At 40.2% G+C, this 24,863-nt stretch overlaps 2 protein-coding genes across 3 annotated transcripts in view; one reads left to right on the top strand and one right to left on the bottom strand.

The window, feature by feature from the left end:
* Nucleotides 1–18,670, bottom strand: part of cog5 (component of oligomeric golgi complex 5) — a 117,838-nt gene extending 99,168 nt beyond the window's left edge. Inside the window, exons 1-3 of the mRNA XM_059987491.1 lie at nucleotides 18,548–18,670; nucleotides 10,148–10,287; nucleotides 1,148–1,205 (exon numbers count right to left, since the gene is read on the bottom strand). Of these exons, the coding sequence (XP_059843474.1) occupies nucleotides 1,148–1,205; nucleotides 10,148–10,287; nucleotides 18,548–18,605 (256 nt within the window). The 5' untranslated portion in view covers nucleotides 18,606–18,670. The remainder of the gene's footprint in view (nucleotides 1–1,147; nucleotides 1,206–10,147; nucleotides 10,288–18,547) is intronic.
* A 73-nt stretch (nucleotides 18,671–18,743) lies between these two features.
* dus4l (dihydrouridine synthase 4-like (S. cerevisiae)) overlaps nucleotides 18,744–24,863 on the top strand; it is a 59,773-nt gene continuing 53,653 nt past the window's right edge. For both annotated transcript variants that reach the window (XM_059987490.1, XM_059987488.1), the window contains exons 1-3: nucleotides 18,744–18,983; nucleotides 19,280–19,401; nucleotides 22,681–22,798. In XM_059987490.1, the coding sequence (XP_059843473.1) occupies nucleotides 18,883–18,983; nucleotides 19,280–19,401; nucleotides 22,681–22,798 (341 nt within the window). In that variant the 5' untranslated portion in view covers nucleotides 18,744–18,882. The remainder of the gene's footprint in view (nucleotides 18,984–19,279; nucleotides 19,402–22,680; nucleotides 22,799–24,863) is intronic.

The following is a 24,863-nucleotide window of genomic DNA, read 5'->3' as shown; positions in this document are numbered from 1 at the left end:
GTAGATCTATCTAAAAGGAATTCAGAGTTCAACCTTCTGTCACTTTCTTAAGTAATTCCAAAAACACTTATACTGTCATTAAATTAACTATAGCTTATGAGTAACAACAGAACCCATTTTCAGCTCTGTTACCTCAGTTCAACATAAACATAGAAATATCTGGAAATTAGGAAATCCATTTCAATGTGCATCAAGTTACCTTCATTTGCAGTTTTCATTGCATGAAAAATAAACTGGACAAACCAAATATTCCAAGATTCATAACTTCATAAACAATTGTGCCAAACTTTGGAGTTCTACCAACAGGAGTTAATTATCCATTTAGTTAATTTTCCATTTGTTGGGTTCCTTCCTCAATCCCATTTTGGAAAGCTGGCCACATTGTTCTAAAATCTACTGGCAGCTTGCACTGTGCAAGCTAACTACTGCAAGGCTGGATTGCTTGAATGAGACGACCCAAACCAGTTAGTGGTTAGGATTAATGCACTGAAGACTCAGTTTGGGCACCTCTCTCTATACAATACATATGTGAAAAGACCTGTATTTATACAGTGTGCATCATACGGTGGGTGTACTGTCAATTCTAATAGGTGGCATTCCTCAATTTGATTGTTTCATGTACTAACATAATATTTAGCTACAGTATATGATGTCAAATCACAAAAATATATATAGTACACATTACTAAATTTACCTCAAAGCAGGCAAGTCCTGTGGAGTTGATATTTTTATTCATAGTGGACCCCACTCACTAGCCAACAACCCAATTCCCACACTCCCTCCTCACAAATCTCTCCTTTTTATTGTTGGCCCTTGCCTCACAGGGTTGTCTTAAACAGGATCTTCAACAGCAAAGGAAGCCCTCTATCGCTGTAATAAAGCTGCACAATCAATCCCTGTCACCATGAATTCTTTTTGCCACACCACATGCAATGATCTGCATATTATCTTAAGTAATAAAAAGACATGGTTCTTGAAGCTTGTGAATAGTCTGAATTAGCTTCAATGGACAGTTTGTCGACATTTATAATATAAAATGATGGAATTGCCAGATATCTTGTTGAGGTGTGGGGCAGGACAGAATGGTCGATTTGGTTTGTATAGCTCTCATTGCAATGCAAATCTTTTGTTTTGAAAACACACCTACCTTCCAGTGACTCTATGCCAGTGGCCTGAGCCAGCAAGTTTTCATGTCTTGCAACAACCTGCAAAAACACAATCCCATTAAATATGTTACTCAATTAACATGGTATTTAATCCTAAGGTGTATTGTATATTACATTAAACTTAAATTAGCAAGCTAAACAGAGCAAAAAAACTGGCTCACTAATCAATAAATTTGAAGTCCAACATGAAAGATTTTTCAAATAATTTTTTACAAAAGCAATCTTCTTTCTATCTAACCATTCCATGTACCTATATCTTTCACATTGGCACTTGTCATAGGAAATTAAAAGTAAGTCGCTCTCAAGCACCAATATTCCTCTTGTTTCATTGATATAGAAATACACCAAAATATTTTGAAATATTTTTCCACCTTTTTAAAAAATTTTCACTTAAATATTGAGGTACATGGAAAAAAATAAGATCGGCCCTCATGTTTTCTCTCCACCTCAGCAGCTCCTCCATTCTATCAGAATTCACTCATAGCTTAGTGCATTCTTTTGTGCAACTATCCGTGTCTTAGGCACATTCCCATCCAAAAAATATTAACTGTGCTGCAAACCAATCCCCCACCACCCTTACCCAACCAATAATACTCTAATAAAAAGCACCAAAAAAGATATTCCCCTTATTAACCTCAACAGGATTTATGGAACAATTGTGCTTCACAATACTAAAAGTCACCATTCAAGCCACTGTGGCTGCAGCACCTCATCAGGTAACTAGGAAGAAATATTAGACTAGACTTTGAGGTCAGCAGAAAGACACCACACCTCAGACTACAATAAACTACACCCATGAAAATGCTAAAAGAACTGCTGGCAGCCAGCTTTTTGACTTTCAAAACTCACTAAAACCATTCCAACTATTAACAAATAAATTATCTCAAACCGATGAATAGCAAGTCTATTAAAATGGTTAAAAGTATGCAAAAACTATTTTTAAACATTGTAAAATTAACTAATACTTATTTTGGTCCCTGGCAACTATCCCTCTGCAGCCAAACAAATGAGGTGTTCCCACGGTAGAGCTAACCTGGTACAGGTTGCTTGACAAGTTCCCCCAGGAAATTACTGGGAAAATGCCATGACTGCACAATCCATGCAGAGTACAGAACACAGAACGTAGACCAGTATACCACAGGCCCTTCAGCCCACAATGCTATGCCAAACTGAACAAATTAGTAATCAAATGCCCAACTAAACTAATCCCTGCTCAACTGAAAGTTGGTTTGTTATCACTGACTTACAGGAGGTTATAAAACCTGTTTTTTGGCGGAGTTACAGAGCAAAATATTTTCAAAAATTACTCTAAATTACAATAAGAAATAAAATAAACAAATATCCCAAAAGAGGAACATTAAGGTAGTGCTCATGGGCCATTCAGAAATACAATGGCAAAGGGGAAGATGCTGTTCCTAAATCTTCAGGCTCCTCATCAGAGGAGGTCGTGCCCAAATGGTGAGAGCCCTTAATGATGGGTATCACTTTAATGATGGAGCAACATGCACAAAATTCTGGAGGAACTCAGCAGGCCAGGCAGCATCCAGGAAAAGAGTACTGTCAATGTTTTGGGCCAAACCCCTTCGCCAGTCCTGCCCAAGGGTTTCAGCCTAAAATGTTAACTGTATTCATTTCCTAGATGCTGCCTGGCCTGCTGAGTTCCTCCAGCTCTCTGTGTGTGTTATTCAGTTTTCCAGCATCTGCAGATTTTCTCCTGTTTATGACTTTAATGATGGAGTTGGTTGAGTCTACAAACCCCTGCAGCCTCTTTCGATCTTGTGCATTGAAGCCTCCAGATCGAGCAGTAATGCAGCAGCCAGAAAACACTCCATGTACATCTGTGTAAGTTTACTGGTCTAGGACGACATACCAAATATCCTCAATCTCCTAAAGCTATGAATATGCTTTCTTCATGATTGTATCAAAATGTTGGGCCCAGGATAGATCCTCTGAATGAGGTTTCCGGGTACTTGGAGGCAAATGATAAAATAGGCCAAAGTCAGCATGGTTTCCTTAAGGGGAAATCTTGCCTGACAAATTCGGTAGAATTCTTTGAGGAAATATCAGGCAGGTTAGACAAAGGAGAATTGGTGGATGTTGTTTATTTGGATTTTCAGATGGCACTTGACCAGTTGCCACATCTAAGGGTGCTTAGCAAGAGCCCATTATAAGACAAGAAAACTACTAACATGGATAGAAGGTTGGGTGACTGGCAGAAGGCAAAGAGTTGGAATAAAGGAAGCCTTTTCTGGTTGGCTTCCAGAGACTAGTAGTGATCCACAAGGGTCAGTGTTGGGAGTGCTTCTTTTCACATTATATGTCAACAGTTTGAATACAGTTTGTGGCCTTGTTTGCAGACAATACAAAGGTACAAGAATAGGTGGAGGAGCAGGTCGTGTTCAGGAAACAGGAAGACTGCAGAAGGACTTGGATTAGGAGAATGTACAAAGTACTAGATGGAATAAAGTGTAGAGAAGTGTATGGTCATACACTTTGGTAGAAGGAATAAAGGCATGGACTATTTTCTAAACAGAGCAAATACAGAAATTAGAGGTGCAAAGGGATGGGAGTCATTATGCAGGTTAACTTGCAGGCTGTGTCTGTGGTAAGCAAGGTAAATGCAATGTAATCATTCACTTCAAAAGGACTAGAATATAAAAGCAAAGAGGAGTATATATAATGCTTAGACTTAATAAAAGCATTGGTCAGACCACACTTGGAATATGGTGAGCAGTTTTGGGCCCCTTATCTAAGAAAAGTCATGCTGGCATTGGAGATGATTCAAAGGAGGTTCACAAGAAATATCCTGGAAATAGAACAGTTAACATATGAGGAACATTTGATGGTTCTAGGCCTGTACTGGCTGGAGTTTAAAAAAAGAGGGATGGATCACATTGAAACCTATCAAATATTAAAAAGCCTAGAGTGGACATGGAGAGGATTATTCCTATAGTGAGAGAGTCTAGGACCAGAGGGCTCAGAATAGAGGGATGTCACTTTAGAACAGAGATGAGGAGGAATATCTTTAGCCAGAGGGTGGTGAATCTGTGGAATTCATTGCCATGGACATCTGTGGAGGCCAAGTCATTGGCCATATATAAAGAAGAGGTTGGTAGGTTCTTGATTAGTAGTGTGTCAAAGGTTACGGGGAGAATGGGGGTTGAGCAGGATAACAAAATCAGCCATGATGGAATAGCAAAGCAGACTTGATTGGTCAGATTCTACTCCAACGATCTGCTTCATGGTCTCTGAGCTGTTGATAACCAGGAACTAAAAGTTATCAACTCTTTCTTTTGCTGAACTCTCAATGAGGAATGGTGTATGTTCTCCCCTTCCTGAAATCCAAATCAATTCCTTAGTCTTACTGATGTTGAGTGCAAGGTTGTTGCTGCAATAGCACTCAACCAGCCAATCTGTCTCACTCTGTATTCTACCTCATTGCCATCTGAGATACTGCCAACAATAGTGGTGTCACCGGCCATTTGAGTTGTGCTTACTCCCAGTCATGGGTGTAGACAGAACAGAGCTGTGGGCCAAACATGGATCCTTGAAGTTCACCTGTGTTATTTTATCTACCAGTGCAGAGATGTTATTCCCAGTCAGTGGTCTCCTGCTGGGGAAGTCAAGGATCTAACTGCAGGAGGAGATACAGAAACACAGCTTCTGAATTACTTCTGGGTTTTGCATGATTTTAAATCTATTCAATATATGTATACTGTAATTAATTTACTTATTTATGATTTTTTTTCTTCTATATTCTGTATTGCATTGAACTGCTGCTGCTAAGTTAACACATTTCACAACACATGCTGGTGATAATAAACCTGATTCTGAATACTGAGCTGTAATCAATAAACAGCAGTCTGACATTGTGTGTTGACCAAGGCCAAGTGAAGAGCATGTCTCCATATCCATGTGCCTATCCTAAGACCCTTGAATGCCCCTCGTACATTTGTTTCTACAGCTACCATCTTGTAAAAAACTTGTCTACACATCTCCTTCATGCTTACTTCTCTCACTTTAAATGTCTGCCTTTAGGTATTAGACATTTCAACCCTGGAAAAGAAATACCCACTGTCTACTCCATCTATGTCTCTCAATCTTACAAAATTTCCCCTCAGACTCCACCATTCAAACAATCAAGTTCATCATTCTTCTCTTTGTAGCACATGTTCTCTTAATCCAGGAAACTTTCTGGTGATTTTGCATCCTCTCCAAACCCTCAACATCCTTCCTATAATGGGAAGATCAGCAGTGTATACAGTACTCCAGGTATGGCCTACCTAGTTTTGTAAAGTTGCAATAGAACTTTCTGACTTGAACTTAATTCCTCAACTAATAAAGCCAATATGTCTAATGCCTTATTTACCACACTATCAACCTATGTAGCCACTTTGAGGAAGAATTGCTGATACTGGTAAGAATCAATTGCTGTTGAACAGCTGCCAGCAATTTCAGAAAGTCTGCATTCATTGTAATCATTGAAATGCCAATAATTGGCAATGCAACCAATGACCTTTCCCCACAAATAAAAAATCAATTTCATTAAGAATTCCACAGTAGGAGGATCAAGATAAAGATGCAGAAAAATTATTGTAGCAACTCTACTTCTCATCTTGATTGTGCTTTCTTTTGGATTAGAAGGGAATAGATATCCCTTTTTAATCTAGAAGATTTAAACCACAGTCAACCCAGGAAGACTGCTTTGCTGCATTATTCTCCCAAATGTACAGTCAGCCCTCCTTATCCGCGAGTTCTGCATGTGCGAATTCAACCAACCGCAAATTGAGAAAACCCGGAAGTGCTCTTCCAGCACTTGTTGTTCAAGTATATACAGACTTTTTTTCTTGTTATTATTCCCTAAGCAATGCAGTATAACAACTATTTTACATAGCATTTACATTGTATTAGGTATTATAAGTAATCTAGAGATGATTTAAAGTATACAGGAAGATGTGCATAGGTTATCATGGATCAGGATCGAAAAAAATCGGAAGTTCTCTTACTAAGTAAGTTGGAACAGGTACATCTGGTATTATTTAGCGTCAGTTAGTCAAACATTTGTCTTAGTATTGTTACGAATGTGCCACAACTCTGAGGGGCCGAAGGGTACAAAGTAGCTCCCTCCTTTTCGAGATCGCAGGATCGCTATTAATTCAGGTCTGGGACCCAGGAAATGAGAGGGCAACACGCAGAATCCACAAGGGTTTGGAGTGTGTCCTGGCCCCCAGAAAGGCGGAACCATTGATAACGACTATTGTCTCTTGGAGACGGAATTGCGTATTGAGTACTGTACTATTCATTGAAACCCTCAGGGAATGACCGGTGTGGGCTGGTTGAGGGATTGCATCTGATTGACATCTGAGACCCCGTGAGTAAGGATAAAAGAGGGTCTGGGGAACAACCCCTTCAGACGCACCAGGAGAGACGCTAGAAATCCCGTGACAGCGTTTAATAGCGACAGCCAGTGGGGGGGGGGCTTGCGTGCGTCCTTTCCCTTTGCTGGGATTGGGGCCTTACCACGGAAGAACGGCTTTAGCTAAAGGAGAAATCAACACCAATGGAACTCTGGAAGGATCGAAATCATAAAAGGAAAAGCCGGCAAGTTCTAAAAATCTCTCTCTTGACTCCAACCAAAGGCTGCAGCCTGAATGAACTTGAGTGACTTTTACATTTCCATCGGACAATACATTATCCACTAGACAACGATAGAGCTATTTCTTATTATTATTATACCCGCACTTTTCGATTTAGTATTGATAACGTATATTATCTGTATGTTTGCATTGATAGTATTTTTGTGTATTTTTACCAATAAATACTGTTAAAGATAGTACCATCAGACTTCAAAGGACCTCTCTATCTTTGCTGCTAAGTGACCCAGTTACGGGGTTCGTAACAGTATATAGTATATATTTTACCTTTCTATGTATATAAGACACTTAAGAATGTATGTTTCAGCGCCGGGCTCGGGAACAGAAGTTCCCGAGTTCAATCCAGTGACAGATCGATCCCGAGTGCGCTCTCCACCCATGCCAGGTTGATGTGGAGGATCAAAAGCCCAAAACCCCTAAACCCAATAATTAAATCACTGCGTTGCTTAGTAATAATTGTAGCTTTCATCGGGGCAAGGCCTTTCTCACTTTATCCTTTAAAATTGTTCCGATCATTGACCGACTGTAGCCTAACACTTTTCCAATGACTGGTGGCGTTTCTCTCTTTCCAATCACTTTATTATTTCCACTTTATTTTCAATCCTAATCATGATTATTTTCGTGAACAGACAACACTGCAGATTCAGAGCTCCGCCGCCACCAGGTCCTAATGTCCACCGCACTGAAACAGGTTGAATAAGGGACTTGAGCATCCGCATTTTTGGTATCCGTGAGGAGTCCTGAAACCAATCCCTTGCAGATAAGGAAGGCCAAGCTGTAAATTTACTATCAATATACGTCTATGTCACAATATACAACCAAGATTCTTTTTCCTGTGGGCATGCAGTGTACAAAAAATAAACCATTATAGAATTAGGTTCTGGCCCTAATCCTGGACCTGGTCCTGGACTTATTTCCACTTGGCATGATTAACTTATTATTATTTGATTATTTATGGTTTTATATTGCTATATTTCTACACTATTCTTGGTTGGTGCGGCTGTAACAAAACCCATTTTCCCTTGGGATCAGTAAGGTATGTCTGTCTGTCTGACTGACTAATGAAAGACCACGCTCAGCAGGGCGAACAAACACCAATGAGCAAAAGACATCAGATTGTGCAAATAAGAAATAATAATGATAATAAATAAGCAATAAATAGAGAACACAAGATGAAGAGTCCTTGAAAGAGAGTCCATTTCAGAGGGAACAGTTCAATGATGGGGCAAGTGAAGTTGAGTGGTAATAACTGTTCCTGAACCTGGTGGTGAGAGCCTCGACACACCTGTAGTTTCTTCCTGATGGCAGCAGAGAGAAGTGGGTGGTGGGGTCCTAGATGATGGATGCTGCTTTCCCATGACAGCACTCTATCTAGATATGTTCAACGGTGGGGAGGGCTTTACCTGTGATGAACTGAGCCACATCCACTATTTTTTGTAGGATTTTCCATTCAAGTTCATTGGTATTTACATATCAGACTGTGAAGCAAACAATCAATTTACTTTTCACCATATAGCTATAGAAATCTGTCAAAGTTTTAGATGACATTCCAACTCTTCACAAACATCTAAGCTGTCATGCTTTCTTCATAATTATACTTATGTGTTGGACCTAGGACAGATCCACTGAAATGATAACAGAGGAATTTAAAGACGCTGTCCCTCTCCACCACTGATCGCTCGATCAGGACTGGCTCATGGATCTCTGGTTTCCCTGGGTCTTGCTGACATTAAGTGAGAGATCGTTGTTGTGATACCACTCATCCAGATTTTCAATTTCCCCCCTATATGATTCATCACCATCTCTGATTCAGCCATCAACAAACTTCAATATGGCATTGGACCTGTGCTTAGCCATGCACAGTCATAAATGTGCACAGCCTTGTGGTACACATGTGCTGATGGAGATTGTGGAGAGGATGCTGATGCCAGTCTGAACTGACAAAGATCTGTAATTGAGAAAAGTCGAGGATCCAATTACACAAGGAGGTATTGAGGCCAAGGTCTTGAAGCTTATTGATTATTTTTGAGGCAATGATAGTATTAAATGCTGAGCTGTGGCTATTAAAAAGCATTCTGATGTATGTATCTTTGCTGCCTGGATGTTTCAGGGTTGAGTGAAGAGCCAATGAAATGGTATCTGCAGTGTACTTGTTGACCCGATATGCAAATTGGAACAGATTCAAGTTGTTCTCAGGCAGCAGTTAATGTGCTTCGTCACCAACCTCTCAAAATACTGCATCACAGTGAATGTAAGTGCTATCGGATGATAGTCATTGAGGCAGGTTACCATGCTCTTCTTAGGCACCCGTATGAATGAAGCCTGCTGAAAAGGTCTTTAGTAGTCAGCCAGGTACCCCATCTGGGTCAGATGCTTTCCAAGGGTTCACCTTACTGAAGGATGCTCTCATATCAGCCTCAGAGACTGAAATCACAGGGATATTAGGGGCTGAGCTTGGGAAAGTTCCCCCATGTTTTGACAGTCAAAGCAAAGATAGAAGGCACTGAACTCATCTGGAAGTAAAGCCCTATGGTCACCTATGTCACTTGATTTTCACTTTGTAAGAGATAATAGCATTCAAGCCCTGCCGCAGCTGTCGAGCATTCTCCGTGAATCAAGTTTAGTCTGGAATTGCCACCTCACCCAGGAGATGGCTTTACCGAGATCATATCTGGACCTTTCATATTTTACTTGGTCGCCAGACCCAAATGCCTCTGATCTGGCCCTCAGCAGCTTATGGATCTCGTGGCTCTTCCAGGACATTTGGTAGGGGAAGAAATGCTTGATCACTAGTTAATATTCAATTTAAAAATATAAAATAATGTTATATTTTTAGAAAAGTATCTTTATTTTTGTCATACATCAAAAAGATAATTCTGATGAGGATTCAAACTCCTGCTTCTTATTGGGCTAAGGGCACTACCAGGTCAAAAAGACTTCCCTCACTTCTGTATCCATCATTCAGTGCTGAATACTCATTTTCCTTTATTCAAAATGAACAATTACCATACTTCCAAACTGAAGTAAATGGATACAACAGTAAGCACAATTTTTATCCAAGCATGTTATAAAATGACATAAATACATAATGAAGCTCGGTGTACTCCAGTAGCATGGCTGGCTGTGACAATGGCTCATTGCATCTTTTGACCAGCATTCTGACGATACTAAATCTGAATAGCTATCGCTGTTACAAAAGTGATCAATGTTAGGTTGGACATAATGCTAGTCGAGGCAACTATTTCAGTATTTTATGTTAGGATAACTTAGAAGCACATTTGTTGTTTCTCATATCTTACATCTAGAGAATAACACAAAAGCTCGTACCTGCACATGGAGCTCTTTATCCAGTTGACTGATTCCTTGAGCAAGTTTTGCCAACTGTTCAACAATCACTGCTTGATGAATTGATTGAGCTGTGTACGTCTTGACATCAAATTCTTCTTTCATAAAGTCTGCATAGCAATCTAAAATGAAAAGTTGAAGCACTGTTTTCTTTCATTGCCAATAAAATAGAAGCACACTGATATTATTTGAACAAACCCACCTTCTCTCATCTATTTCACCACATCCTTCTTTGCTGGGAAAAATAATACTTTCACAAAATACATAATTATTCACTCTGTAATCAATTAGATAGTTTTGTTTTTTAAAAAAAAAGACAATCTAAAGTAAGAGGAATAGTCTATTTGGTCCCTTGTGCCTGCTCCAAGTCAGTAATATCATGGCAAATCCAATGTTCCTTATCCAATAGACAGTCATGATTGTCTGAATAAAGATGGCACCAATATGTGGCGATTCTGAGTGCCGCTCAGATGCGATTCATCAAATATCCCTGTTAAGGTCCACTAAAGCTGAAACCCATTCACAGTTCTAGGTACTTCGGTAAACAGCATTGTTTTAAGATATTTACAAAACTCTATCAATACTCAAAATTGGACTGCATGCTTGGCTTGCGATTTCAGTTCCACCTTAAGAAAATGGAAGTATGGAAACCGAGCTAGACTGCAAGTACGACTGAAACACAAAGGCCTTTGTCCCCCACTCCTGACTATCTTTCTGGTACATGTACAGTCTCTGCAAGATAAAACTGAAGACCTCAGAGCAAGATTGCTGTACCAGAGGCACATCAGGGGCTGCTGTGTACTTTGCTTTATGGAAACATGGCTGTCCCCAGTCATTTCTGATGCAGTGTTGCAACTCGATGGCGTCAGCATTCACTGCAAAAACATGACAGGTTTCTTTTAAAGGTAGAAGAGTATGCTTTATGATTAATTCATCATGGTGCACGGATTTGGCGGCTCTATCTTATCTAGTGATCAAGTGTTCTTTTTTTTGTCATTCAAATTTTTATTATTTATTCTTATTTTATAAAGCAGTACAGCATATCATAGAGCAGAAACAGTACAGCCATCCCATGACAGGAAAACATACAAAACTAAGAAACGGGAAAAAAAAACTTCTAATTTAAGTTTAAATTAACATACAACCAAAATTGATCCCATGCATCTTGCACTTTTCCCTCACTGTTAATTCTTCCCAAAGTGTTCATATGATGAAATCTTAACCATTTCCTCAGTCCATTCCCTCACAGTGGGACATCTGGGTTTTTTCCAGTTTTGCAATATAATTCTTGCAGCTGTGATGAGACCCACCTTTAAAATAGTAAATTTGTCATTGTTTACATTAGATATCATTGTCCTATCACCCAGGAGACAAAGTCATGGACACAAGGGCAGCGTAGGACCCAACCAATTCCCCAACAAATCAAGAACTTTACACCGAAATGGACGAACCATGGAACACTCCCAAGTCATGTGAAAATATGTGCCCACTTCATTTTTACGTTTCCAGCATAAATGATTATCAACAATCCCTATTTTGTAGACTCTAGTTGGTGTCCAATAACATCTGTGTACTATCTTATACTGAATAAATTTCCCTCTCGCTTCCCTAATATGTCTACCCATATTTGATAAAATATTTGACCATTCATCATCTTCAATATCGCTTCCAAGATCCTTCTGTCCAATCCTCCCAATCCTGCTTTGAGATTGTTACATGGTTCACCCACAGAGTGCTTGAACATTTCATAAAACACTGATGCTTTATGAACTTCCTGTGGTAGTATATTCAGTTAAAGGGTTACTTTGTGGGCCACCATTCTTGAATATGCTACTAACGCAATGTCTTATTTGTAAATACTTCCGGAAATTCCCTTTATCTACAAAGTTGTATTTCCTCTGCAAATCCACATACGACATAAAAATCCCATTCTCACAGAGATCACCTACTGTATTTACATCTTTAATCTTCCATTCCTTCCAGTACACCATTCTTTTCCCAATGCATATCGCAGGGTTATTCCAGAGCGAGGAGTATAACTGATTTAAATGTGACTTTTTACAAGCTTTATGAATTGTACTCCACACACTCCTTGAGTGAAATAGTTCAGGATTTAGATTAGTCTTGTTTTCCACACGTTGTGAGAGAATGTTAAGGGAATAATGCGGTGCAGCCAAGCTCCGTTCTATAACTAGTTGAGTGTTCTTTTTAATATGCCAAGGGAGTTTTCTGCTATCATCCTGGTAGCGGTGTACATGCCACCTCAAGTCAACATCAGCAGGCACTGGAGCAGCTGAGCACTGTAATCAGCAGGCATGAAGCAGCACGCTCTGATGCCTTTCCTATCATCATGGGGTGTTAAATCAGACCAGCTTGAAGTCTCTGAACAACCACCACCAGCATATCACCAGTGGAACCAGAGGAGCCAACACACTTGACCACTGTTACACCACCATAAAGAATGCTTACAGTACCATTCTACACACTGAAAAGTCTGATCACCTGGCTTTACTCCTTCTCCCAGTGTATAAGGCACAGAATAAAGATCGCAGCACCAGTGGTTAAGACCAAGAAGATATGGTCAAGAGGGGCAGAGGAGCAATTATTGGACAGTATTCAGGGATTAATCTTCAAACTTGAGTAAATATACCGCAGTTGTCAACAACTTCATTAAGACAAGCGTGGATGGGCAGGGGCCTTCGAGAACATACTCATACTGGTGATCCTAAACAATACAAGAAATCCAGGTACAACCTAGGGTAGGTTATTTTAATAATTCTAATTGAGGTTAGAGATGGAATCGGATGCACATCAGCTTTGCCAGGGGTTGTAGGCTATTATGACCTACAAAGCAAAACCTAACATCATTAATGGCTGTGGTGCTTCAATCCTAATGAGCTCAATGTTTTTTTTTGCACACTTTGAAATGGAGAATAAAACCACACTTGTGTGAATCCCTGCAGGGTCTGGTGACCCTGTGATCTCTGTTTCGGAGGCTAACATCAGAACATCTTTAAAGAAGGTGAACCATCCCAAGGCATTAGGCCCTTATTGTTTACCTGGTAGGGCACTGAAAATCTGTGCCATCCAACTGGCGGGAGTGTTCAAAGACATTTTCAATCTCTCACTGATGCTGTCAGAGATTCCTATCTATTTCAAAAGGGCAACTATCATACCAGTGCCTCAGAAGAGCAGGGTGAACTGTCTCAATGACTATCATCCAGAGGCACTCACATCTACTGTGATGAAGTACTTTGAGAGGTTGGTCATGGCTAGAACCAACTCCTGTCTAAGCAAGGACCTGAACCTGCTGCAATATGTCTACAGCAGATGCAATCTCGCTGGCTCTCCATTCGGTCTAGGATTACCTGGATAATAGTAACACATATGTCAGGCTGCTGTTTATTGACTACAGTTCAGCGTTCAACACAATTATACCCTCGGTTCTAATCAACAATCTCCAAAACCAGGTCCTCTATACCTCCTTCTGCAACTCGATTCCTTGACTTCCTCACTGGGATATCACAATCAGTGCATATTGGAAATAACATCTCTCCCTTGCTGACAATCAACATTCGCACATCTGAAGGATGTGTGCTTAGCCCACTGCTCTACTTCTCTACACATACAATTGTGTAGCTAGGTGCAGCTTGAACACCAACTATAAATTTCCTGACAACACAACAACTGTTGGCAACATGTGAAATGGTGATGAGGAGACATACAAGAGCGAGAAAGAATTTTATGGCAACAACAACCTTGAAATCAGTGAAAGGCACACACATCAGTCCTCATCAAGGGATCAGCAGTGGAAAGGAGTTTGAGATGACTTGGTACAACCAAATTTCTACATGTACTGTGGACAACATTCAAACTGGCTGTATCACCATCTGGAATGGAGTGGCCATTGCACAGGATCTGAAAAAGCTGCAAAAGTTGCAAACTCAATCAGTTCCATCATGGGAACTATCCTCTGCAGCATCCAGGACACCTTCAAAAGGCGATGCCTCAAAAAACAGCATCCATCATTAAGGACCACCATCTCTTGCATCAAGGTGGTGGTACAGGAGACAGAAGACGTATACTTAATGTTTCAGTAAGTTTCTTTCTCTCCGCCATCAGATTTCTGAATGGATAATGAATCGATGAACACTACCTCATTATTTTCCCCCTCTTATTTTGAACTACTTGTTTTTTAGATATATATTATCGTAATTTTTTTAATATTATGTACTGTTACCACAAAACAACAAATTTCATGACATATGCCAGTAATATTAAACCTGATTCTGTTTCTAATTCTGATCTAATACTTGATTCCTATTCCCAGTTTCTCAGCATTAAATATATCCACAACTATCAGACACAAAGAATTTCTATTTCACTTTAAGAAATTCTTCCTCATTTCAGAATTTAATTCCCCCATATACTGAGATCATGTCATCAAGTTCTAGACTCTCCCATATGTTCAAAGTTATAAGTAAATTTATTAACAAAGTACACATATATTTAACACTCGAGATTCATTTTTTCCACAGGCATTCACAGTAAATTCAGAGAAACACAAAAGAATCAATGAAAAACCACAAACAAAATGGAAAACAACCAATGTGCAAAAGACAACGGGCTGTGCAAATATAAAAAGAAAAACAAAATGATAAAATAATAATAAATAACTAAGCTATATTGAGAACATGAGATAAAATTACTTTTCTAAAATTAAAACAAACTGGAAATACAAAATAAAATAATAACATAAATAATTAACAACATATATCCAGAACATGAGATGAAGAGAACATTTCAATGATGGGTAAGTGAAGTTATCCCCTTTGGTTCAAAAGCCTAATGGTTGAGGGCTAGTAACTGTTCCTGAACCCTTTGGTGTGAGTCCTGAGGGTCTTGTACCTTGTTCTTGATGGCAGCAGCAAGTTGAGCATGATCTGATTGGTGGGGGTCCCTGATGATGCATGCTGTTTCCTATGACAGCGTTTCATGTAGATGTGCTTAATGGTTGGTTGGGAGGACTTTACCCATGATGGACTTGTAAGATTTTTCATTCAAGAGCACTGGTGTTTCCATACCAAGCTGTGATGCAGCTGGTCAATAGTCTCTCCACTACACACCTATAGAAGTTTGTCTAAGTTTTAGATGTCATGCTGAATCTTCGCAAACTTCTAAGGAAGTAGAGGTGGTACTGTGTTTTCTTCATAATTGCATTTACGTACTGGCCACAGGACAGGTCCTCCGAAATTATAACACTGAGGAATTTAAAGTTGGTAATTCCCTCTACCTCTGATGAGAGCTGACTTGTGGACCTTTGGTTTCCTTCTCCTGAAATCAATAATCAGCTCCTTGGTCTTGCTGACATTGAGTAGGAGGTTGTTGTTATGACACCACTCAGCCAGATTTTCAATCCCCCTCCTATATATTGATCCAATACCACTTTTGATTCAGCTTAAAATAGTGGTGTCATCAGCAAACTTGAATGGGCTTAGGCACACAGTCATAAATGTAAAGCAGTAGCATTGGGGATTAAGCACATAGCCTTGTGGTGCTCCTGTGCTGACAAAGGTTGTGGAGGAGTTGTTGTTATCAATCCATACTGACTAAGGTCGTCAAGTGAGAAAATCCAGGATCCAATTGCACAAGGAGGTATTGAGGCCAAGATCTTGGAGCTTATTGGTTAGTTTTGAGGGGGTGGTGGCATTGAATACTGAGCTGTAGTTGATAAAGAGCATCCTAATGTATGCATCTTTGCTTACCAGATGTTCCATTGTTGAGTGAGAGCCAATGAAATGCTATGTGCAATGGACCTGTTGTTCCAGAAGGCAAATTAGAGCAAGTCTAAGTTGCTTCTCAGGCAGGAATTGATATGATTCATCACCAACCTCTCAAAACACTTCATCACCATTGACGAAAGTACTACTGGGTAATATTCACTGAAGCAGGTCACCACGCACTTCTTGGGCACTGGCATAATTGAAGCCTGCTTGAAGCAGGTGGGTAACATAGACTGCCAAAGTGAGCAGTTAAGTATCTCAGTGAACACGCCACCCAGTTGATAAGCACAGGTCTTCAGTTTGTGGCTAAGTATCCTATCTGGGCCGGATGCTTTTAGTGGGTTCACCCTTCAGAAGGCAGCTCACAAATCTGCTTTGGAGACAAATTATAGGATTGTCAGAGGATGTGGGAGTTCATGATGGTTCCTCCATGTTTTGACAGTCAAGAGAGCATAGGAGTCAATGAGCTCATCTCAAAAGGAAGCCCTGGTGTCGCTATGACACTTAACTTTATAAGAGATAGTATTCAAGCCCTGCCATTGCTGTTGAGCAGCCTTCGTTGATTCAAGTTTGGTCTGAAACTGCCACTTCACCAGTGAGATAGTTAATTTTTAACTTCACTCTCAACAGTCTCTTAGAAGCATTTGTCATATCAAGATCCAACATGTAGCTCATTTTCCACCTAATTAAAAAACAGGGCCTTGAGCCCATGATGTTGTCCAGCACTAATTAAACTAGTAATTAAATACCTAACAAAACCAATCTCTTCAACCATGTCCAGATCACTACATTTTCCACACATTCACCTCTTAAGTACCTCTATAGTATTTGCTTCCACCACCATCCCTAGCAGCTCATTTCCAGGTACCCACCACTCTATAAAAACTTTTCCTGACATTTTTGAAGTTACCCCTCTCACCTTAAATGCTTGCTGCTGTCTGAAATGCATGTGTTTGGATACGATGTAGCCTTCTAGACTCAACATTATATTCAACAGATGCAGGAAAGCTCACTTGTTGTTTGTATTTACACTTACTAGGCTGCTTTTCTGACTTGCTGGTTATTTCCTACATCTGCATTTCACAGTTTATACATGGTCTTTTGTATTCTTTATATCTTCCCTCACTTATTTATCAACAAGCTGCTCAGCAATAATTTACCCCAGAGCAAATTTCACCTCATCCTACTGGGCATATTCATTTTCTCCAATCTGTCCCTTCCCAAATTCTTTTCCAAATTAAAACGAACTTGACTTGTTTCTACCAATTCTGACAAAAGATCTTCAATCTGAAACATTAACTCTTGTTTTTTCTTTTCACGGATGCTGTCTGACCTGCTGAGTCTTTCCCACAATTCCTGTTTATATTGTGGATTTCCAACATCTGCAGCTTTTGATCTCCCTGTTGCAGATGAACACAAAATTCCTTCAGGGGCACAAATCACTGAAACACCACCAGCTTTACAGATTTGATTAGTTAACAGTTTAAAATAATCAAATTTTAAAATGTGAGTTTATTTTACTATGCATAGCTTCATTTCATTATTGATGTTGTCCTTAGTTTTCTAAAAGATTTGCCTAGCTTTGCAAACGCAAGGAAATCTGCAGATGCAGATTCAAGCAACACACTCAAAATGCAGCAGGCCAGGCAGCATCTATAGGACGAAGTACAGTCGACGTTTTGGGCCAAGAACCTTCCTTTTTTATCTTCTCCCAGTCAGTAGATGCTTCTACTCATGTTTACTGCCTCTGTAATGCCCAGTTACCAACAACTTTCCCTACCCTGATTCTGGGACACCCCTCTCCTTCCCCCATCTAAGACATCTTTGACACACACCCTTCCACATCCTTCTCTGAATGAACCCTCCCTCCTGCCTTTGGGAAGCCCATTTTCCTCTTCCTCACATGGCAGTGAGTAATGAGGTAGATCAGCTGTGTGATAGATTTGCCAAAACCACCAGTGAGATCAAGGAATTGGTTGTGGACTTCAGGTAGTAGAGGTTGAGGGGAAGACACACCAACCACTACGATCAGTAGTGAACAGTTTCACGTTCCTGGATGCCAGCATCTCTCAGATCAAAAAGGGTCTCGGCCCGAAACGTCGACTGTAGTTCTTCCTATAGATGCTGCCTGGCCTGCCGCGTTCCACCAGCATTTTGTGTGTGTTGCCTAGTTCTGCATTGGGTAGACTATCCCTACAACTGTAAGATCAAGTGACAGCTCTGAGGATGGATTTCTCTCTAATTGCCAGAGCTGGTTATCTAACAGATGTTAAGATGTTCATATTTAAAGATAGTCTCTGTATCTCAACTCCAGCAAAGAGAAATGGCACACCGTATGTGCAACTCCAAATTCAATTTATTTACACTTATTTCCTCAATCAGCTCAAATTCATAGCATCAAGATCAATGGAAATAAAATCATGAGTAGTCAAAAACACAAGTTGATTCTTCTCCAATGACGGATGGAAAATGAGGCGAACTTCTTGATAAATAAGATTTGCTAAGGACCATTCTGCTCCATCACAGTTCTCGCTGCCCCAACTGTCTTTCATTAGCGGCTTTAAACGGGCGCAATCCCGATTGACCACCGGTCCCTTACCATCCAAAAGCAGCTCCTTCACCGAGTCTTGCCCCAGAGCGGCTCCGGTTCCGTCCATGTTGGCAAACACGCCCCACCCGGGCTCGCGCTCAGCATGCTGGGCTCGTGACGCGGCGCCGAGGGCTCGCGCTGCCGTTGGCCGGCACGAACGAAGAGGGCGGGTGCAGGCGCGGCATGACCCACCGGAGGCCAGAGGTCAGAGGGTAAAGCCGCGCGTTGCCTGACCCACCGAGTGGAAGAGACGATCCTGAAGGCATCTTAGCGTCGGGGCTTTCTCCATAACACCGTTCCCTGTGCGGTTCTGATTTGCTCAGCCGACGTTGTGAAGGATATCCATGAACGGGGATTGTTCATCGTCGCAAAGAAGATGCCTCGTCGATTTGTTTCATCCTGGCCACGTTGTAAGGATTTGTGCTCCCATGGTGCGATACTCAAAGTGAGTGATAGCAACGATCTAGTAATTATGAGGCGATGCTTTTTTTTTGTGACGAAAACCCGAGAAAGATACCGGAAATCCAAAGCAACACCCACAAAATGCTGGAGGAACCCAGCAAGTCAGCCAACTTCTATGGAAAAGAATAGGGTCTCGGCCCGAATCGTCGACTGTTTATTCTTTTCCTTGGATGCTGCCTGATCTGAGTTCCTCCAGCATTATTGTGCGCATTTGATGATGATGCATTTTGGTTGTTGATATGAGATATTTAAGACCACTTCTTCACATTTAACCCTTAGGTTGGCATTCCGTTCTCTCGTCAGAAGGTATGATTGTGAACTGTGCTTTACACCAATGATCATTGCTTCGGCCTTCTTGAAGTCCGGCAAGGCGAGGGACAGCGAGTTCACAACAAATTTTGGTATGTATATATCTGATTGCATCAGCACTATCACAAGATAAGAAAAATAAAATTACGAGGACTTGTTGAGTATAGTTCTTGTCTTCTAAAACTTGGATTGGTTTAGTATCGTTTATGACCTTGGTAATTACTTTGAATGTGTTTTAAACATGGTAAGACGAAATTCAAGTGCTCTTGTATAATGTGGAATCAAAAATCAAAAGCCCAAGCCAAATAATTACAAACGATGTGATTCGGACAGATTATCGTTTTGGTGATTGTACTCTCTTCTAAAAAAATGTACTTTTTTTTAAAGTAACGGGGCTTTCAGTTGAATGACTTCTAAAAGTCAATAGCTTCAAAAGTATAATATTCCATATTTCTAAATTAGCTTTTTTTTTAGCTTTCACTGGAGTTCTACTAATTTTGGCACAATTTTCAGTTTTTTTCCATTGTTTTTCTATACTGCAGATAACACACGGTCTCACTGCCCAGTCAATGTCTGTAGTTATTCCTGTTTGAACTTGCCTTATTCTGTTGCAGAGGCTAGAATATTGGCCGCGAGCTTGCAGCTGTCCAGCAATAAGACCCTGAGAATAAGTAGGGCTGTGAATGATATATTTAGATGGCCATTCTTCTCAAGAAACCTTGAAGATTTTAATGGCTAGCAAGGTTTTGTCCCCAACTTTGCCACATGTTATAGCTAACACACCTGTTTAACTGAACCTCTGACAATCACAAACATCTATAACTTTTAAATGTGGCATAATATTTTAATAATATTAAATTACTTTGAAAGATAGCTAAATACTTTAATAATTTTTAGATCATTTTTGTTGTTAACATTTGGAACCCTACATTGGTGTAAAATTTGTGATACAGTTCTCCTGTTTTAATGCTGGGGAATGCAGGAATCTCAGCAGGATTGGGTAATATGGGAAGTCCTGCAACAAAACACATTGACATTTATAGTGCCATTTATCACTTTTTACACTTGAGATCCCTGTTCCACTAGGTCACATTGGGAATTTATTGTTGACTTGTTGAATTTACGGAGAAAATAAATTCCAGAGGTGCTGTATTTTGGATGCTGGCCTGCAGAATAGTGGCATCCGCACTGGACTTCAAGGCGAGTGGTCTCGGGTTTGAATCTGACCTGCTTCTTGCACGCTTTCCATTTGTGCTGGGTTGAATGTTGAGTTAGCAACTCGGCCTAGAAAAAAAACAGACTAAGATGTTAGAGAAGTGGCATGACTGCTGCCCAGTGCACCCCAGGGTGCGGAAAGAAACAACAATATTTTTTGGATGAGAAATATAAACTGACCCTCCCTGCCTGTAGATGTAGATGGAATACATCATGTGCCATAGTTTGAAGAAGAGCAAAGCAGTATGTAGTGAACGGCTATTGCTCAACCAACATCACTAAATTGAATTAACTTTTAAGTTGTTGTTTGTTGGGTAATGTTATGGAAATTGATTGTTGCATTTGCCTGTATACAACAGAGGCTATTCTATCCAGAGATATAAATACACAGTTCACTGAAAGTGGTTGCACAAGTAGACAGGTTGGCAAAGAAAGTATTTAGCTTGCTGGATTTCAGTCAGGCCATCAATTTTAGGAGTAAAAGCCATATAAATCATTGATGAGGCTGCAGCTTAAGTGCTGTATACTGTTTTGGTCACCCTGTTGTAGGAAAAGCATTGTCAACCTGGAGAGGAGGCGCAAGAGGTTTATTAGGATGTGACCTGGCCCTCAGGCTCTGAGTAAGAGGGAGAGGTTGTCCACAATTAGGGCATTCAGACATTCAGTCATTGCTGATTTATTATTCCTTTCATTTTCCTACCTTCTCCCTAAAACCTTTGACACCCTGGCTAATCAAGAATCTACACAATCTCCATTTTAAACATATCCAATGACTTGCCCTCCACAACTGTCTGTGGCAATGAATTCCACTGGACCTTCATTTCTTGAAATATATGAGAATGAGGGGTGACGTCGTTGCAGTTTATAGCATCATGAGGGGCATGGGTAAGGTGGACATTCATAATCTTTTTCCCCAAGGTTGAGCAGTCCAAAATCAGACTGCATAGATAGAAGACACGAGGGGAGAGATTTGAAAATGACTTGAGAGGCAACTTCTTGTGACAGTGGATCGTGAGTACCTGCAATGAGCTGCCAGAGGAAGTGGTCCAGCTGGGTACAATTGCAACATTTAAGAGTCATTTGGATAAGTACGTGGAGGAGAGGAGGCTTGGAAGGTTATGGGCCAAACATGGGCAAATATAACGAGCAGAGGGGATATTGTAGTTGATAATAGACCTGTTGGGCCCGTTTCAATGCTGTGTTACTCGATGACTCTAATTTTTTTTTTAAAATGATGACTGTAGGATATTATGAACATACTGAAAGATGGTATAGGCAGCACAGTTAGCACAATTCTTTATAGTATCAATGACCTGGGTTCAATTCCCATCACTGCCTGTAAGAAGTTTATATGTTTTCCCCATGACCACGTGTTTCATCTGGGTGCTGCCATTTCCTCCCATATTCCAGAGGCGTACCGGTTGGTAGATTAATTGGTCATTGTAAATTGTCCCATGATTAGGCTAGGATTAAATTGGGGGATTGCTGGGCAGCATAACTTGAAGGGCCTATTCCATGCTGTATGGCAATAAATAAATAAATTAAAACTAAATTTAAGTTTTCTCCATGTGAGAAATTATCACAGATTGGCCTGTGCACAGTTTGCAATATGATTGATAACATTTATGAACGTGGGTTTGCAGTAGTTTATTGCAGGTGAAGATGTTTACATTTAGTGCAGAAGATCAAAAAGTTGTTCATCTTTTCTGTCTCGTCCAGCAAAATTTCTTGCAATGCTTTGCACCCAGTAGTCAATGCTGTGGTTTCCTTTGAAAACTATTACTTAGTTAGATCTTACGTCTGCCTCGTGCTTTTTACCAGGAGAACTAGCAAGATATGACATGGGTTTGATGCTCCACTCTCCCTGGATCAGTATGTTTCTGAATGGCAATCAAATAGTTATAGTCTATCTTTGCTTGATGGTATCCTGAATTAGCAAAACCCTTGATATCCAGAAATCTAATTAGCAAGTTCTTCAAGAAATTATTTTATTCTGTTTGGTTAATACTCTTGATACATTAGTGATTTTTAATGCTTTGATGACAAGTCTTTTGAGTTTATCAAACTCACTGTATTCTAGGGTGAAGTTCTTCTGTATAGGTTACCAACTGAAAGTGAGAGTTCTACTACAGCAAACCTTGCATTCTGTTTCTCAGGTGATCGGCCACTGGTTGTGCAGTTTGCTGCTAATTGTTCGCAAGATTTAGCTGATGCTGCTCGCATAGTTTCCCCATTTGTAGATGGTGTTGATTTGAACTGTGGTTGTCCACAAAGGTAAGGTGATTTTAAGATAATCATTTTGTCATGGTTTGTTCAAGATTGGGTAATAAAATGGCTAACGCTGTATTATGTGAGAAATTGGGAGGCTAGTTGTTTTGGAAGAAAAAATGGGCTTAAAGGACTCCCCATTTTTCTCTATTCCATTGAATCAACTTGAAGGAAAGGGCAATATCTCTTTGATACAGAGACTGGAATTCCAGATATAGTTTCACCAAAGCTCCTTTTTCTACTTTAGACCCAATGCAATGAAGGCCAGTATTATTTTGCGCTCAGCTCTTTATTCATTCACTGTTTAGAATGTAGTCACTATTGCTCCTGAGGAGTTCCAAGATTTAGACTAACAATGGTTAAGGAATGGCGGTATATTGCCAAGTCAGGGTAGTGTGTGACTTAGAAAAGAAATGCCAGGTCATATGCACCAGAAGTCGTAGTCCTCTGGTTAATAGAGTTGTGAGTGTAGGGGGTGCTGTTTGAATAGCCTGGCAGGGTAACTGTAATGCATTTTGTAGATGGTACGCACATTAGCTTTTGTGTTAATGATTGAGGAAATTGGTGTTCAGAGTGTATAGTGGGATCACAGTCAAGCAAGTTCCTTTATTTTAAGACCATCAGATATAGGAGCAGAATTAGGCCATCTGGCCCATCAAGTCTGCTCTGCCATTCAATCATGGGCTGATCCAATTCTTCCAGTCATCCCCACTCCCCTGTCTTCTCCCCATACCCTTTGATGCCCTGGCCAATCAAGAACCTGTCTATCTCTGCCTTAAGTGCACCCAATGACTTGGCCTCCACAGCTGCTAGTGGCAACATTCCACAGATTTACCACCCTCTGACTGAAGTAATTTCTCCCCATCTCTGTTCTAAATGGACGTCCTTCAATTCTGAAGTCGTGCCCTCTTGTCCTATACTCCCCTATCATGGGAGATAACTTAGCCATATCTAATCTGTATATCTAAGACTTTTAACATTTGGAATGCTTCTGTGAGATGCCCCCTCATTCTCCTGAACTCCAGGGAATACAGTCCAAGAGCTGCCAGACATTCCTCATACAGTAACCCTTTCATTCCTAGAATCATTCTTGTGAATCTTCTGTGAACCCTCTCCAATGTCCGTATATCTTTTCTAAAATACGGAGCCCAAAACTGCACACAATACTCCAAGTGTGATCTCACAAGTGCCTTATAGAGCCTCAACATCACATCCCTCCTCTTATATTCTATACCTCTAGAAATGAATGCCAACATTACATTCACCTTCTTCACCAGCAACTCAACCTGGAGGTTAACTTTTAGGATATCCTGCACAAGGACTCCCAAATCTCTTTGCATCTCTGCATTTTGAATTCTCTCCCCATCTAAATATTAGCCTGTCCATTTATTTCTTCTACCAAAGTGCATGACCTTACTTTTTCCAACATTGTATTTCATTTGCTACTTCTTTGCCCATTCCCCTAAACTATCTAAGTCTCTCTGCAGGCTCTGTTTCCTCAACACTATCTGCCCCACCACTAATCTTTGTATCATTGACAAATTTAGCCACAAATCCATTAATCCCATAGTCCAAAACATACAATATTTCTACTTTATATAGGCTGTATATTTATCATATCATTCCTGCTACTATATGTTCGTGTTATTTTAGGTTTTATGTGTTATTTGGTATGATTTGGTAGGTTAATACAATGTTCTTCCAACCAACAAGTTATCTCTAATATATCCAATATTCTATTCAACAGGTCTGATCTTCATTGTTATTTTGGGATGCTAGTGGTGCCTCTACATTAAGTGCTGGCCCCACATTCCTGGCTGTGTAGACAACTTTCCCAGCCTGTCTTAACAGATTAACAGATTCTCCACCTTGTAGCACATGGAGTAGGTTGCATTCCTAGCAGCTCTCTCTCTTTTAATATATTTTATACCCCACTAACAGATCCCTTTTAGTTTTGATTATTTACTACTTCTACTGAAGGATTTATTATTTTTTACTGAAGGATTTACAACTTAATTACAATGGCTGAAAAAAGTCATTCTGATATTAAATTGAGAAGCAGCAAGTCTTT

This window comes from Hypanus sabinus, chromosome 13 (genome assembly GCF_030144855.1).
Source record: "Hypanus sabinus isolate sHypSab1 chromosome 13, sHypSab1.hap1, whole genome shotgun sequence".
NCBI lineage: Eukaryota > Metazoa > Chordata > Chondrichthyes > Myliobatiformes > Dasyatidae > Hypanus > Hypanus sabinus.
The sequence above is the reverse complement of the archived record's forward strand: the minus strand, read 5'-3'. Positions and strand labels throughout refer to the sequence as shown.